Below are 16395 nucleotides of genomic sequence, written 5' to 3'. Positions count from 1 at the left end.
TGTGTGTGTGTCTGTGTCTCTGAGTTTGCGTGTTTGTGTGCATGTGTGTGGCTGTGTGTGTGCCTATGTGTATGTGTGTGTGTGTCTGTGTTGGGGAGTGAACATACCACAGCATACATGTGGAGGTTAGGGAACAATTTTTTTTAGATTTATTTATTTTATTTATATGAATACATTGTAGCTGTCTTCAGATACACCAGGAGAGGGCATCAGATCCCATTACAGATGGTTGTGACCTATCATGTGGTTGCTGAGAATTGAACTCAGGACCTTTGGAAGGGCAGTCAGTGCTCTTAACCGCTGAGCCATCTCTCCAGCCCTAGAGGACAATTTGTTGAAGTCATTTCTCTCTATTCACCTTGTGTTTCCCAGGAACTGAACTCCTGTCTACCACAGGCCTGATGGCCTTTTGTGGCTGGGCCATCTTGAGGGGTTCTTAGTCTCTCTGTTTTTTTCACTCTGTACCACTTGAATCTTTTAAAAAGAGAATGATTAAACTGTGTAATCATAAGGGGGAAAAAGTAGATTAGGAACAAAATATACCAAGATGTTCACAATAGCTGTCTTTAGATAATAAAATTACATGTAATTTTTTTCTTTTATAAGTAATATTTTTGTCATGGAACAGCCCACAAGCTCTTTTTTCCACTAAAGCTTCTTTTAAAAAAAAAACACACACATACTTTAAAATATTCCATTAGCCTTTTAAAGAATTTTCAATTATCCTCATTACTTTAAAAAAAAATGATAGCAACCAATGTAGGCCCTTATAAAATGTCAAGCAGCACAGGAAAATGTGAGGAAAACGTTTCCAGTAATTCTGTCTCCTTCTATGAGACTCCCACCACTCTCAAACTTTAAAAATACTGTAAATTTACATCAAGAACACAAAAAGCAATTTCATATCACCAGAGGGTTTGAGAGTTTCAATATATGCCCTCTGTGCCATGCACAATCCAAAATGCTTTCAGTTGATCAAGACATCAAATGCTATGCCCCAAGTAACCAAGAAGTCAGGCTTCTGGGGGTTCACAATTTGCCCAAGGCTGACATCCAAATCCAAGATGGAGAGCCTAAACTAAACCAGTACCTCAGGCCACTACCATCACGGTGGGTGGTGTTGGTGCCAGCCCTTCAGTGGAATGGATGTCTAAGAAGGGATTTTTGAGTGATAAAGGACACCATAACTGGGACAGGGAAAAATGTGTCTTTGGGTGTAATAGGCAGGAGAATACTGGGGCATGTGGGGGGGGGGGAGTAGAGGAGGAAGCTGGGGAGAGATATTAGCCAGTCATAGAACTCTAAAGGGTTAAAAGCCAGGCAGGAAAACTCCTGGAGGGAAGCCACTTCCAAAGGGAGCCAGCCACTGGAGCCCTTCACCTCCCCCACTGCTGAAGACTAGACAGGCAGTTGCATCCTTTTGGGATTATTTAAAGCCCCTAGGTGCACCGCAGGGAGGGATTAAAGCCCTTGGTACAGTACAGCCCCTCCTTCCTGTGGGCCCAGAGTTGAGGTGTGCTGGGATACTCCCAACCCCCAGCTCCTGCTAGAGGCAGTTTAGGCCCAGGCAAGCTTTGGGAAGAAGAGATGTTGAGCTCCAAACCTGAGAGATGAGCAAAGAACATGGGAGACATGGGAGAAGACTTTGTAAAGAACAGACCTGCACCAAGATGGGGGCAGGGAGCTGTTTCCACTGCCTGACTGTTCTAGTCTTGTAGGGCCTACTCAGGCAAGCGGGCTCAGGCAGAGATGCATTTTAGGGGTTCGGAAAACACCGAAGTCTTAACTCTACTCAATCAACCCATGACTCCTTTGGGGCGACATCAAACTGTCACCCCCAACCCTCAAGCCAGACTACAAACTTTTCCCTTCCCTCTATCTAGCCAAAACCTCCCCCCCCACCACCACCACCAGACTCTTAGGAAATCTTTCAATTTTCTTTTAAGTTTTCCCGTGGCCCGCAAGGGGTCTGTTTCAGAACTAGGTCAGGGCACTTTAACAGGCCCAGCGGGGGACACTGGATAAGACAATAGCTGCTATCACTTTACCATTGGAAGTGACCCCCGAATTTGCACTTCTTTCATCTTGGGACCAGAGCCCTGGAGGTAGGCGATTTCCTGGGGGGGGGAGTGGCTTAAACCACTTCCCCACCAGCCAGTTGGCTGTAGACCATTCATGCTCAATGGTTCACTACAGATATGAGACTGGCGTGACCGTGAGAGCTCAGCAAGGGACGCTCTCCGGGAAGACCTCTCCCGGTAGGGGGCCTTAAATGACCCAAGCTGGAAGGTGGAGAGAAGAGTGGATGCCCCCCAGGGCTTTGGACCACCCTCGAGGTCAGTAAAGTAGAATATTTTCTCAAAACTAGAAGGGGTCCTTGCTTCCTTCAGCTTGATGCCCTAGGCACCTAGGGGTTGGCTTCAGGATACTAAGGGATTAGTTAGGTCCAAGGGCCACCGGTGAAGATCCTACGGAAGTGTGTGGACAGGGACGCCAGGCATTGTTTTAAATTCTCCCTACCCCCACACCTCTAGCCCTTTCCCTACCCCCACCGACTAGCCTATTTTTCCTCTTCACCCGGCAAGCGCAATGGTATGGCCTCAAGCTCCTCCCTAGCCCGCAAGAGCTCAGGTTAGGTCCCTGGCTTCTGAAGCTCCAGGTGGGCCAGCTCTCTATCTACCACCCACTGGCACCTGGCACCCCCAAGGGTGACTGGTGGCCCTCACTCTTTTCCCTCCCTTCCAGACACAGGGTCCAGTCAAGCGACTGAACTTGGGATAACCCCAGAGGCTCTTAGCTTGGTGGCCTCAGGTGCACCCGTTAGCGCTCCCTTGGTTGTAGGACTTTTGTTGGGAAGTTAACATCTAAAGACCTACCAGTGAGGCCCTACAGTATTCTCCTATGCCTAGTTTGATCGCTAGGACACAGGGGAGATAACCAAGATGGCTGGCAGTCCCTTGGTCACGCAGCCAAGCCAGTGTGCCCTGGTAATTGGAGCTAGGCTGGCTGAAGAGTTAGCTTAGCTGGCTGTCTAGGTTGGTCGTTATAGGTATCAAAATCTACTCTTATTGAGCCTTAACCGTGTGGCCCACATAATAGTGGGTTCAGTAGATTGCAGAGACTGCAGTGTGCTTTGAGAGGGACAGGGAGTGTGGGGGAGGTCTCCAGAGAGCACTGGATTCCAGTCCGGTTCCTTGGAGCCCAGGGTACAATTGGTAGGGAATGAATTTGTTCTACAGGCAGTCCCTCCAGCCTTTCCCTTCCGGGTCCTTTACAGAGTCCTGATTGACCTCTCCTAAAATACGGGGGATGGCGTGGGGGGTGGGGGGGAAGGGCTGGAAGCTGGAACCCGGTTCTGTAGCTCCATCTGCCAATGGGGAGCGGAGGCGACAGGGAAAGTAGTCCTAGTAAAGGTGAGAATAGAGTGCATTTCCCATCCACTTAACCTGCGAGACTCCGGAGTCCTTTCCAGGCGCTAACACGTTTAGAAACTGATACCTTGGCTTTGCTCCCTCCCGTCCAACTTGACGCTTGTATCGCGGGTGGGGGGTGGGAGGTGGGGGGTGGGAGGTGGGGTGCGCACCCCAGTGGCTTCGTACTTTTTCAGCCCCTTTCCAGCCGCTGTTGGGGGGTGCGGGGGGTTCAGGGAGGCCAGCCATAGACTGGATTCATTCGGTGCACCTGGTAGTAGTCACGCTGGCCCTGCGTACATTTCAGGAAGGGGCACCTTTACCAAAGCGCCGCAGCTGAACGCCATCACCGATTATCTACTTAAGGGCGTCCTCCTGCAGCCGCCTGCCCTTTCCACACTGGCTGTCTTCGTGTGGTCCAGCCCTGTTTTGTTTGGCTGAGAGATAGGGCGATTTTAGGCTCTCCTTTGAAAGCTACTTTTTAATTTTATTTTAGAAACAGCCTCTTCCTATGTAACGTAGGCTGGACTTGAACTCAAGAGCCCTCGCAAGTGCTGGGACTGCAGGCTGCTCTCAGTAAGCGTTTGAGGAGGCCAGAAGTGGGGCATTACCTACTAACATCTCTTCGGGGGGAAAGAAAGGAGGAAAGAGTTAGGGTGGAGTCGGATGTAACTAGGCCAGGGACCCTGAGGTAGGGTAGGCCCTGGTAGGGTGGGGAGGGGTAAGGTCTGTGCACAGGAAGTGTGTTGCATCTGGACGCTGTGTTGGACACTACTGGAGGAATTCAGGCAAGTCAGCTTTACTCTTTCTACCTTGGTTTCTACAAAGTGACTAGGTGTATCTCAAAATGTCAGATTCTCTGGATGATTTAAACAAATGCTTTGGAGAACGGCAGAGGTTAGGAGAGCCCTGGGGTCAGACTGTTAAGGTTTTGCAGCTTTTAATAGCTGTTCTTTCCTAACTCCTGCTGGCTTCCTTCTCCAGGTGTGTGCTAGGAATACTGATGCCTGTGATGGGGGGGGAGGGTAGGTGTGATAAGAGTTGTGGTTTTGTGGAGGGAAGGTGAGACCCACAGAGTAATAAACTTACCCCTGAAAAAGAACTTGGAATCAAACGTTCACCCCCACAGAAGCCCATTTGTGATCACCCGGGGGAACATCACGCTCCACTTCTGAGCAGGCACAAGGAGTGGAAGCAGGAAGCATCACCTACACGGTTTAAATTGCTCTTTCTGGGACTTTGGTTGAATTACCTAAGTTAAATGGGTTAGTGCAGAGTCAGTAAGTGGCAGCTATTTTCCTAATTTTGTTGGCAAAGTATCTCAAAGCGCTCATTTGCATGCAGGTGTATAACACCACTTAAGTGACATCATGTAAGAAAAACCAGAAAGAACATTATCCCTTTTCTTGGGATATTTCTGACAGCGAAAAATTTTTTGTCTTTAGAATTTGGTTCTGGGGCTCAGTTTTGTTTTGTTTTGTTTTTGAGTCAGGGTTTCTCAGTGTAGCCCAGGCTGGCCTGGAATTCAGAAATTCCCCTGCCTCTAGGATTAAAGTGCCACCACCACCACCGGGCTGTCTTTTTTTCTTCATGTGTACAGCCTTGAAGACGTTTAGAGCTTAGAATGTTAACCAAGGATGACTCTGATTATCACTGCTTGAAAGGCTCTCCGTTCTTTCCAGCAGTTCTTCAATGCCTTAACATTCTTTTCTCCTCACCGTTGCCCAATCACAATTCACATTCCAGTGTGTTTAAGTACGCAGTTTGATAAACCGAACCATGTATAATACAAACACATTTTTAAAACAGGGGCTAATTAAAGCAACGCGTTAAGCTCCGAGAACCAGATCTGAGAAGCCAGGAAAGAAAATATTCTCTTCCCTAATTTAAAAGCTCTTCCAAAGGAATGCCTCTGCATGGCAGTTACTGAAGTTAGGAAGATTGACCTGTGATGGAGGGGAGGCTGGCTGGCTAGCTCATTATTTGTGGTACCTTGGATAAATTAGGCTGCTGCCAAATGCCTCAGTTTCTCCACCTGTGAATTGGGGCAATATTGATATTGCCCAGCTTTTTTTCTTTCATTTTGAGATGGGGTCTGAAGTATCCTAGACCAACTTCATATACCTTGATATTGATTCTCCTGTCTCCACTTCCCATGTGCTGAATTATAGGTGAATGTTGAGGTTCTTGTTCTGGAATTGCAGGCACTCCCCACCACACATGTTTATGTGGTGGTAGAAATGGAATTCAGGGCTTCTTGCATGCATGCTAGGCAAGTTCTCTACTAGCTGGACTCCATTCCCTGCAGTCCCTTACAGTCCCTTTTAAAATCAGAGACTCGTTAATTATTTATTTTATATGTGTGTTTTACCTAAACGTATACCTGCACCGCATACATGGTCTGGTGCCCCGTGGAAGTCAGAAGAGGGGGTTGGATTTCTCGGAAACTGGAGTTAGAGGTTATGTGCGCCATGTGGGTACTAGAACTTGCACCTGGGTCATCGGTGAGAACAAGTGTTCTTAACCACTGAGTCCAGGACTCATTTTTAAAAAAATGTTGTATTTATCTATTTTGTATGTAGTGGGCATACATGTCATAGCACATAGGTGGTGGTCAGACGCCAGTTCCCAGAGTCTGTTTTCTCCTTCTGTCATGTGGGTTCTGAGAATTGAACTCAGATCATCAGGCTTAGCAGCAAGTACTTTTACTCTCTTTGTGTGTGTGTGTGTGTGTGTGTTGGCCAGGGTTTGCTGCTGGGTGTCTTTCCTGCACCACTCTGTATCTTCCTTTGTGAAGTAAGTTCTCTCACTGAACCTGGAGCTCAGTGGTTTAGCCAGATTGACTAGCCAGCAAGCCTCAGGGTTCCTCCTGACTCTGTGCAGGTGTGTGCTTCCTCTGGCTCTTAACTCCTGAGGATTTGAGCTCAGGCCCTCCTGGTTTCCGGGTCAGCACTGTGCCAACTGAGCGTTCTCCTCAGCTGTTTCCTTTTCCACTCAACTGACTGATTGAATGGAAGGTTTCTTGCATGCTGTGTTTTACCACTGAGTTATATCCCCAGTAGCTCAAACCCTATAGTCCTGCTGTAAGGGTCAGAATACAAGAAGGCTCCATTCAACAGTTCTCTGCACCAGACGGTCTGTCTTCCTTGCTGCCTCTGTGAAAGACGGTCTTTTTTATACAGTGTCAACTTTTGTTTAGTTTCAAGATCTCCATTCGCTCTTTATTTGTTTGAGTCAGGGTTTCTCTGTGTAGCCCTGGCTCTCCTGAAACTCACTCTGTAGATCATAGGCCTCAGACTCACAGAGATTCACCTGCCTCTGCCTCCCGAGTGCTGCACCATTACCTCTCAGCTCTGTTAGTTCTTTACATGTGAGAAGCTGGAAAGTTTGTTGTTTATATAGGTGACATCTCAATGTATACTGTATTCAAAATTAAAGCAAGAGACTGGGGATACTGGTCTTGCATGTTCAAGGTCCTGGGTTTAACTTCTAATGCTGAAGAAAAAAAAAAAGTAAAAATGAAATAAATAGTAACAGATAGGAAAAGATAGTCACTAATAGGAAAAAAGTAGCTACCAAGGCTGGAGATAGAGCTCAGTGGTGGGGGTTTTACCAATAGCATGGTCAAGGCCTAACTCCCAGCTCTCTGTGGAGGCTGAGGCAGGAGGATTGGGGGACCCTAATTAAAGGAAAGTAAAACAAGAAACTGCACCATGAAAATTTTGTATCTTGCTGTACCAAGTCAAATGCTATGGTCATACTTTGTATATTTTACAGAAGTTTGTAAGGCTATCCCTCAGTTATGTGATAATATAGATTCTTGTTTGTAATATAACTAATAGAAATGTTGACAATATGATTATACAGTATAAAACCACTTAGGTACTGGGAAGTTGTCAAGGATATGTCAGTAGTGGTAGATGTTCTCAAAACAAAAATAGAGAGAGCTTCTAAAAGGATCTCGGCCTGGCTGGTCTTAAACTCACTACATAGCCCAGGTTGGCCTTGAACTCTTGTCTTCCAAGTGCTGAAATTACAGGTGTGTGCCACTCGTGCCTGGCTTTATTATCTTTTGAGATAAGAGTCTTAATTGTGTCCCCCATGCTATTTCTGGATTACAGGTGAAAAAAATCAAACTTTTATGTTATAGTAATATACTTAACTTTGAAGAGATAGGCTCACCTGAATCTTTTTTTATTAAAAAATTAAAATATTTGTTTTATGTGTATGAGTGTTTTGCCAGCACGTGCATATAAATCATGTACACGGCTAGTGTCCAAGGAAGCCAGAAGAAGGTGTTGGATCTCCTGATGCAGGAGTTACAGATGCTTGTGTGGGTACTGGGAACAGAACTCAGGTCCTGTGCAAGAGCAGCCATGGTTAGCCACTGAGCCATCTCTCCGGCTAATCTCCCTCAGATATGCCTGAGTCTGTATAACCCACTTCTGTCTCAGTAATGGATATGTTGTTTTTGTTTTGTCTTGAGTCAAGTTCTCCTGTGGCCCACGATGGTCTTGAAACTAGCCTGACAGCCCTGGCTGACCTCGAACTCTGAACCTGATCCTTCAGTCTCAGCTTCACAGAGCTGGGAGTACAGATGTGTGTCACCATGACTTACTGTGACATCCATCAGTCAGTCATTCTCTAAAAATAGTATTCCTGACAGCTAGCTTGAGAAGTTAACCCCTTCTAGACCAGGTCCCTTTCCTAAGCCTTTCTCTTAAGATCTGTCCTTAGATCTACAATAAGATTCTTTCTTAATAAACTCCCTACTGTGCTTTAAAAAATAAAAAGTGGCTCTGCCAGATGTGGTGCTCACTGGGAAGCTCTGAGAGGCAGGGGCAAGAGATAGATTTGAATTTGAGGCAAGCCTGGTCTACATAAAACTGTTCCATGCTAAAAGCAGCTAATTCCATCATACATTTCTAAACAATAATAGTGGAAAGGAGATCTTCAGCCTGCTCAGGGTGAGGAAAGGCCCGCCTCTAACTCCAGAGACATGTGGGTGCCCTTAAGGACTTCTATTTAATAAAATGTGTTCTGAAGGGCATTCTTCAAGGACGTCAGGGGGAAGAACATGACTTCATAATTAGATGTTGTTGCCTTTATTCTTGATAGGAAAGATAAGTTCAACCCAAGCCAAGGTTGACTTGAGATTCATGTTGTAGTCTGTGCTGACCTCAATCTCATGGTAAGTGTCTGCCTTTGTCTCCAGAGTGCTGGGATGATAGGTGTGAACTATATATCACTCTGCACCATAATATAACATAGTTTTATTCAAAAGATAAGAAGACAAATTATATCAATGTGTTAAATTATCATGCTATGTCTAAGCACTATTCTCAAAAGAATTTACGAGGCACCTAGGACTATAGCTTGGAAATCATTGTTCTAGGTTTTGGTCCATATGTGATCATAAATCTTCGACCGAGTTATATGACTATTTTTTTTGAGGCAGGGTCTCACTGTGGAACCCTGGCTGGCCTGGAACTCGAAGAGAGCTGGTTACCTTTGCCTCCCAGGTGAACACTAGGACTAAAGGTATGCACACCATGCCCTGTAGAGGTGTAGCTTATGTCCTACTGTATACTATGTATTGTTGTAGATACTGCTGCACAGTAACTAGCATTTGATTCTGCTTTACTATGTGTCAGGAAGGGACAGGAGACAAAAATAAGTGTATGTGTCTGTCTCTTCCTCTGTATCTTCATCCACTGTTGTTTTGTTTTGTTTTTAGATAGAATCTGGCTAGGTAGCCCAGGCTGGCTTTGAACTCGTGATCCTCCTGCCTTCACCCTCCCAGTGCTGGGATTGTCTGTGGGCTTTTTCTTTGCTTTGTTTACTTTCATTATATCAGTTAAGCCCACAAGGGCCCTTAACGGTAGGCACTCTCTCCCATTCCACAGGAGAGAAAGCAGAAGCCAGGAGGTTAAGTGTTTTACCAAAGCTGATTTCCAGAGACCAGGCTTTCCTTCAGAACCACTGAGTGACTAAGCAAAGCCATGGTAGCAGTTAGCTGTTATTTCTTCTGGGGACATTACCGTTCCCCACCCCCATGGCCCTCAACTTCCCTAATGTGGCGACCCTTTAGTACAGTTCCTCATGTTCTGGTGACCCCCAACCAGGAAATGATTTGCTACTTCATAACTGTAATTTTGCTACTGTTATGAATCGTAATTAAGTATCTGAAATCCTGGACATCTGATAGGTGGGGATTGAGAACTGCGACTCTGGGAGAAGGCGCCAGAGCGCATCCACCATTCTTCTGACCTCTGCCCTCTCTCCTTTGCCTTGTCAGGATGACTTCTCGGGATCAGCTAGTGCAGCAGGTGCTGCGCGATCTGCAGGAGGCAGTAGAGTACAAGGACTTGGAAGGGCTCATCAGTGCTGCCCTGGAGGCCAAACAGGTCTTAACTTCCTTCACCCTACCCATCTGCCAGAAGGGTGGCCCTGGCGCCCAGGTGCTGGAAGTGGACTCGGTGGCCTTGAGTCTCTACCCAGAGGATGCTCCTCGGAACATGCTGCCCTTGGTGTGCAAGGGTGAGGGTAGCCTGTTGTTTGAAGGGGCCAGCATGTTGTTGTGGGGGCACACCGGTCTCAGCCTGGAGCTGCGGGCCCGCACTGTGGTGGAGATGCTGTTGCACAGGCACTATTATCTCCAGGGCATGATCGACTCCAAGGTGATGCTGCAGGCTGTGCGCTACTCCCTGTGCTGTGAGGAGTCCCCTGAGATGACCAACCTGTCTTTTGCCACCCTGGAGGCCATCTTTGATGCTGACGTCAAGGCTACGTGCTACCCTTCAGGCTTCTCCAATATGTGGCACTTGTACGCTCTTGCTTCCATCCTTGGGCGCAGTATCTACTCCATCTACCCCATGCACAATGTTAAGATCCGACCCTATTTTAACCGCGTTATCATGCCTCGCCGCTCCACCCACGTGACCTCCATGCTGCACATCATGTGGGCCGGTCAGCCCCTCACCAGCCACTTCTTCCATCACCAGTATTTTGCCCCTGTGGTTGGGCTGGAGGAGGTGGAGGCCGACAGTACTGCGAGCCTGGACTCTGTTCCTCCAAACCTGGGTCCTCTGCTACCACCAGCCAAAACCCTAGAGCTGCTCAACCGTGAACCCAGCCTCAGCTACTCCCGCCTGTGTGATCACACCAGCATCACCAAGAGCACCTTCTACCGCTGGCGGCGGCAGACCCAAGAGCACCGGCAGAAGGTAGCCACCCGCTTCTCTGCCAAGCACTTCCTGCAGGACAGCTTCCACCGCGGGGGCTTTGTGCCATTGCAACAGTTCCTGCAGAGATTTCCTGAGATCTCTCGTTCTACCTACTATGCCTGGAAGCATGAGCTGCTTGGTACTGGTGCCAACTCAGTCCAGGTCCCAGCCACTCCATCCCGGGAGGCACTGGCTGCGCCAGAGGTGGAGAAGCCTTCAGGGGAAAAGGCTGCTGAGGAGGTGGGGTGTTCCCCACTGGCAGCGGCAATGTCAAGCCCCACTAGCATGATCTTAATGCAGCGTGCCAAGTCTTACTTGGAGCACTGCATCTCCCTGAACAAACTGGTACCCTATCGCTGCTTCAAATGCAGGTTCCCTGGTATCTCGAGATCCACCTACTACAACTGGAGGCGGAAAGCCCTCAGGAGGACCTCCAGTTTCAAGACTTCCCCAGCTCCTGAAACTGCGGAGTCTCTCCAGTCAACACATGTTGGGAAAGAGATGCTGCTCTCTTTCAAGAGTGAGGTGGGAGAGGAGGGGACAAGGAAAGCAGAAAGTAGAGCTCCTCTTACTTCCCAGGGGCTCAAATCCCCAAGGATGCCCTTTTCTCGTTGGCAGAGACGACTGCGCAGGGCTGCCCGCAAGCAGGTGCTAAGTGGGCACCTACCCTTCTGTCACTTCCGCCTCCGATACCCTAGCCTGTTACCTTCCACTTTTTGGGTGTGGAAAAGTCTTTCCGGAAGATGGCCCCGGATGCAGGTTCCCTCTAAGGGCCAAAGGAAGCGGAAGCCAGAGGAACGGTGGAAGCCGGAGGAGCTGGAACCGCAGAAGCCGGAGGAGCCGGAGGAACCACGGAAGCCAGAAGAACGGTGGAAGCTGGAGGAGCCGAAGGAACGGCGGAAGCCAGTTGAATGGCAGGCTATGGAAGCTGTTCAGAATGTAACGTCTGTGGTGGTTCCTCCAGTGGAAACACTGCCAGTGGCTGCTTCTCTAGAAAACACCCCAGAAGATGCCCCAGGAGGGCCTTCCAGAGAGGGGATCATTCAAGAGGTAGCCATGGCCCAGGGCCAACCCCATAGTGGACCCTTGCCAAGCCAGTCTATGGCGACGGCACCAGGTGGCAGCGGTGGGCAGATGCTGGTGATGGACATGCTTACCACCGCTAGGTTCAAGGCCCAGGCCAAGCTGTTCCTGCAGAAGCGCTTCCAGTCTAAGACTTTCCCGTCCTACAAGGAGTTCCAAGCTCTCTTCCCACTCACCGCCCGCTCCACCTACTACATGTGGAAGCGGGCACTCTATGAAGGTCTCACGCTGGTTGATGGCTGATGGGAGGGGATATAGAGCATGGGAAGGAGGGGAGCTGAGTTGCCTCCTGACTCGGGCTAGGATGTCCTTTGCTCTGTGTTCTATAATTTCTTGATGGAGAGGTGGAAATCAGCCACCTGCTCTGACAAAACCTAGAGGAGGGCAAGTTGTCTCTATGGTTGTTGGCTGGTCACATATTTTTGTTGTATTTAGGTTTTCTTTTTTTTTTTTTTCATTAATTTGGGTTGGCAAGACCCCTCCACCTCTTGTCAGTGTTAAAGCTCTGTTGTGTTTGTACCAGGGCTGCTCTCAGCTTTTCCTGGGCCCACAAGGAAAGCATCACAGCATGGCCAGTATCTCCTGTCAGACAGAATAAATATATATGCTTTTTCTTTTCTTCTTAAGGGTTATATCCTTTTTTTCCCCCCTCAAAGATGTCTTCCAAAGGAACATGAGGATTGAGTCTGAGGCATCTGTGTGGGTTCTGCCTCAGCTCCTCAGTGGAGAAGGACTGAGCTTCACAGAACAAACCATGGTAGCCCCTAAGCCAGGGAAAGCTGCCAGACACTGGAGACCCCGAAGTGGGCATCCTGCACCCTCTGCTGGGGGTGGGAGTGGGGTCTCTTCAGGTCAGGTATCTTCTAGCCTGGCTGCTGTTGGGGACCTGCCTTTCTGCTGACCGTCCTCAAATGCCAGGCACATCTTGGGCAAGGAGCTATAAGGTTACAAGCCTGGTGGGGAACTGAATTTTCATTGTCCAGCAGCACAGTTGGAAAACCAAAGAAAATAAAGTGATGTGTTGCCCACACACAGCCTGTGGCCTCTGGCATTTGTTTGGCTAAGATAGTACTGTGTTCTAGGGCTCCCTTCAGTCTAAGGGGCTTGGGAGACCATTTCTGTCTTCTGATAGTACATGCTTGGGACCAGGGCTTACTTGGTGGGACTCTACTATGAACTTATGGGTCTGGCTGCATAAGACCCTGAGGGCTAGGCCCAGGTGCAGATAGAGCTGTTGTCTATTGAAATGAAGCACCAATGGGGGAGAGATGCTCTTAGACATTCTCCTGTCTTGGTTTCCTGTGGCTGACATTTTTATGGTCCTGGGTTCTGCCTTTCTCTTATCCCACTCCTGTTCCATCACCAAGTACAATTGACTCTGAGGTGCTGGTGTCATGGAATCCAGGGCCCTGTGTATACTGGTCAGATGATCCATCACCAAGTAACATTCCCAGCCCCCTTTTGCTTTCATTTCAAATTGTATTTGGCTCCTCCCTCCTTTCCGCTCCCCCACGTCACAGCTCCCCCTTTCCTCTCCCATTTGGTCCCATCTTCAGAGGGATTTTGATGAAATTGGATCCTGTCACTTTCCTGCTTAAGATGTGTCTGCAGCTGCCTTTTAATTATAGAATTCTTTCCTTGAGAAGGGCCGTGTGGCCAGGCATGGGAGTAAAAGGCAGGTGGATCTCTTGAGTTTGAGACCAGCATGGTTTACAGAGTAAGTTCCAGGATAACTGAGGCTGTCCAGAGAAACCCTGTCTTGTAAAACATCAAAACAAAGGGGCATGTGAGTGGTCCCCAACCCACTTTTCCCTCTCCTTACTGTGCTTGCCCTCACCCATGCCCTTGCCCACAGTTCCTCAGCCACACTGGCCACCTCTGACCCTAACCGTCCACACTCCTTTCTGCTCTGGGATTACACATACTTGCTGCTTTGGTCTAAGACACTGTTCTCCCTCTTAGTTCTCTCCTCTCATTTTCTCTTCACCCCTTTTTTTTCTCCTTCCTTTTAAAATTAATTTTAGACAGGGTCTTACTATGCAGCTCTGGCTGGCCTGGAACTGTGTAGACCAGGTTGACATTGAACGAGTAGAGATCTGCCTACTTCTGTCTTGGGGGTGCTGGATTATACATCATTGTAGGGATTTAGTCTAGGCTCCGCCCCACAGTTACCTGTCAACAGCCAGGTATGCCTGACTCCCCATAAAAAGGGGCTGCTTGCCCCCTCCTTTCTCTTGCTCCTGCTCTGTCCTCTCTTTCCTTCCCCCCTCTCTCCACTCCCCTCTCCCCCTCCACATGCTTATGGCCAGCCTCTCCTCTCCTCTCTCTGTGCCTTTCTCTGTCTCTACTACCCTCTCAAATCCCTTCCCCATGCCCAGAATAAACTCAACTCTACTCTATACTATACTGTCCTGTGGCTGGTCCCTCAGGGGCCTGCAGAGGCACCCCTCCCCCCACACCTGACTGCACATCCACCAAACATATTCTTTTACATTTTTATAAAACACAACAATCATGAAGCCTCTCTCTCTCTCTCTCTCTCTCTCTCTCTCTCTCTCTCTCTCTCTCTCTCTCTCTTTTTCTTTGAGACAGGGTTTCTCTGTGTAGCCCTGGCAGTCCTAGAACTTGCTCTGCAGACCAGGCTGGTCTCAAACTCGGATCCAACTGCCTCTGCCTCCAGAGTGCTGGGATTTAAGGTGCTCGCCACCACTGCTCTGCTACCCCTCTCCTTTTAAAGGCAGGTTTTAGGATGTGGCCCATGTTGGCCATCCACGAATCTGAACTCTTCATGCTTCAGCCTCCAGAGTGCTGGGATAACAGGTGTGTGCTCCTATAGCCAGTTCCAATGCTTGTCCCAGTTGTCTATACAGCAGACATTGTGTCTGAGTCCCTGTTACATTGTCCTTTTGAATTGTCTGGTAGGTTCTTGTTTCTATTTGTTGCTTTGGTTGCATGAAGACTATGAAAAACATTTTTTTCCTTTTGCTTTGAGCACTGAATCCCATAGATTAATTTTAAGCACACAGTAGGTGCTGATATTGAAAAGAGAATGGGCTGGTGCTTTTATCCTTTCTTAGTGTTAAACCTGTGAGATCATGTTTTGCAAACCTAATCCGTGGTGGTCTGAAGGATTTCTCATAGACCAGTTTCCCTCTGTCTTTACACCCATTTTGTAATCTGTGCCAACAGGAGCTTGTCAGCTCGTTTTCGATAATTTTTTTTTATGTATGTAAGTACACTGTAGCTGTCTCCAGACACACCAAAAGAGGGCATCAGATCCCATTACAGATGGTTGTGAGCCACCATGTGGTTGCTGGGAATTGAACTCGGGACCTCTGGAAGAACAGAGGGTGCTCTTAACCACTGAGCCATCTCTCCAGCCCAATAATTATTTTTCAAATCGACTCTGCCTCTATCTATTGCTGCTGCTTCTTTTTGTTTTGTTTTGTTTGTTTTTCGAGACAGGGTTTCTCTGTGTAGCCCTGGCTGTCCTGGAACTCACTCTGTAGACCAGGCTGGCCTGGAACTCAGAAATCCGCCTGTCTCTGCCTCCCAAGTGCTGGGATTAAAGGCATGTGCCACTACCGCCCGGCTCTATTGCTGCTTCTTGACAAGGTGATCTTCCCTGAATCCTATTCACTGCTGCCTTTCCCATTGCTCTCAGCGCAATTGCTCTCACCTAATGCTTGTCGGATTTTATGTCCTGGATTGACCTCTGGGGACTCCACTAGTAAGGATTTGATGAAGGAATTTGACCAGGGGATTTCACTCTAACTTGCAGTGGCAACTTCTGGCCAGCAGGTGGCAATCCAGTGCAATGAGATACACTAGCATTGGGTGGGAGCTAGGTTCCAATTCCTTTCCATTTGGGCCATGGGGTAGCAGTCCCAGGGTCCCTCCTGAGAACTCCATGACAGAAAGTACATTTTCTTACTTACACTCAGCACCAGAACAGGCCCTCTGAGGCTGGGAAGCAGAATCTCCTAGTGCGACCTACAAACCATCCTAGGGGTTTGGGTGCAACTCAATGGATAAACATTGTCCAATATGGGTAATGCCCTGGGTTCAGTTTTTGGTACTTCAAAACCAAAACCTATCTATGGGTTACTGCCTAGGGGGGAGGGCTTGTCAGGAATGTGGATTCCAGTGTCCCATCCAGATTTACCAATCCCCACCTTAGACATTCATACGTCTCCTTTTTCCCGTTTGAAGGCAAGATCACAGCTGTACCCATAGTGGTATGGTGTGCACCCATGTTCCCATAATAACAGGTGAGTGACTGTTACGGAGGCTGCCTGGAGCCCACAGGGACTGATTACTGCTTGAGGAATGGAGGGTGGGCTGATGCCTGAGAAGATGCTTGGTCAGGATCACTCTCCAGTAAAGCACGATCTGGTCCTGAGTCAGGAAGATAATGTCATCCAGGAGCACTGTGAAGCCCTAAACCTGCAGCAGAAATCTGAGCTTCTGTTCAATGATACTGTTGTGTCAGTATCATTGAAAAATGATTGTACATGGGTGGGTGGGGGTGTCCAGTTTTGTTAATGTTTAGAAGAGCTGTTTCCTAAAAAGGCAAAGGAACCTAAGTTGTATTCATATCTGTCAATAGTGCTTTGTGCTGAGATCTCACTGTGTAGCCCTGGCTGTCCTGGAACTTACTCTGTAGACCAGGCTGG

At 48.2% G+C, this 16395-nt stretch overlaps 1 protein-coding gene across 4 annotated transcripts; it reads left to right on the top strand.

The window, feature by feature from the left end:
• The first annotated feature begins 2219 nt into the window (after window positions 1-2219).
• Vrtn (vertebrae development associated) lies at window positions 2220-12753 on the top strand. 4 transcript variants are annotated; one of them, XM_028771933.1, is made up of 3 exons: window positions 3802-4101; window positions 4239-4419; window positions 9709-12753. In XM_028771933.1, exon 3 carries the CDS (start codon window positions 9710-9712, stop codon window positions 11960-11962), a length of 2253 nt encoding a protein of 750 aa, XP_028627766.1. In that variant the 5' UTR covers window positions 3802-4101; window positions 4239-4419; window position 9709; the 3' UTR covers window positions 11963-12753. The 4 variants fall into 4 exon arrangements, with proteins under 4 accessions (XP_028627768.1, XP_028627766.1, XP_028627767.1 ...); XM_028771935.1 differs by lacking the exons at window positions 3802-4101; window positions 4239-4419 and adding an exon at window positions 2220-2336; XM_028771934.1 differs by lacking the exons at window positions 3802-4101; window positions 4239-4419 and adding an exon at window positions 4154-4198.
• Window positions 12754-16395: the final 3642 nt, after the last annotated feature.

The sequence above is a fragment of the Grammomys surdaster genome, unplaced genomic scaffold, assembly GCF_004785775.1.
Source record: "Grammomys surdaster isolate TR1022 unplaced genomic scaffold, NIH_TR_1.0 210, whole genome shotgun sequence".
In the NCBI taxonomy this organism is placed as follows: domain Eukaryota; kingdom Metazoa; phylum Chordata; class Mammalia; order Rodentia; family Muridae; genus Grammomys; species Grammomys surdaster.
The sequence above is the reverse complement of the archived record's forward strand: the minus strand, read 5'-3'. Positions and strand labels throughout refer to the sequence as shown.

Coding starts and splice junctions, on each gene's coding strand:
- Vrtn (XM_028771935.1), top strand. CDS start 9,710: ATGACTTCTCGGGATCAGCTAGTGCAGCAGGTGCTGCGCGATCTGCAG.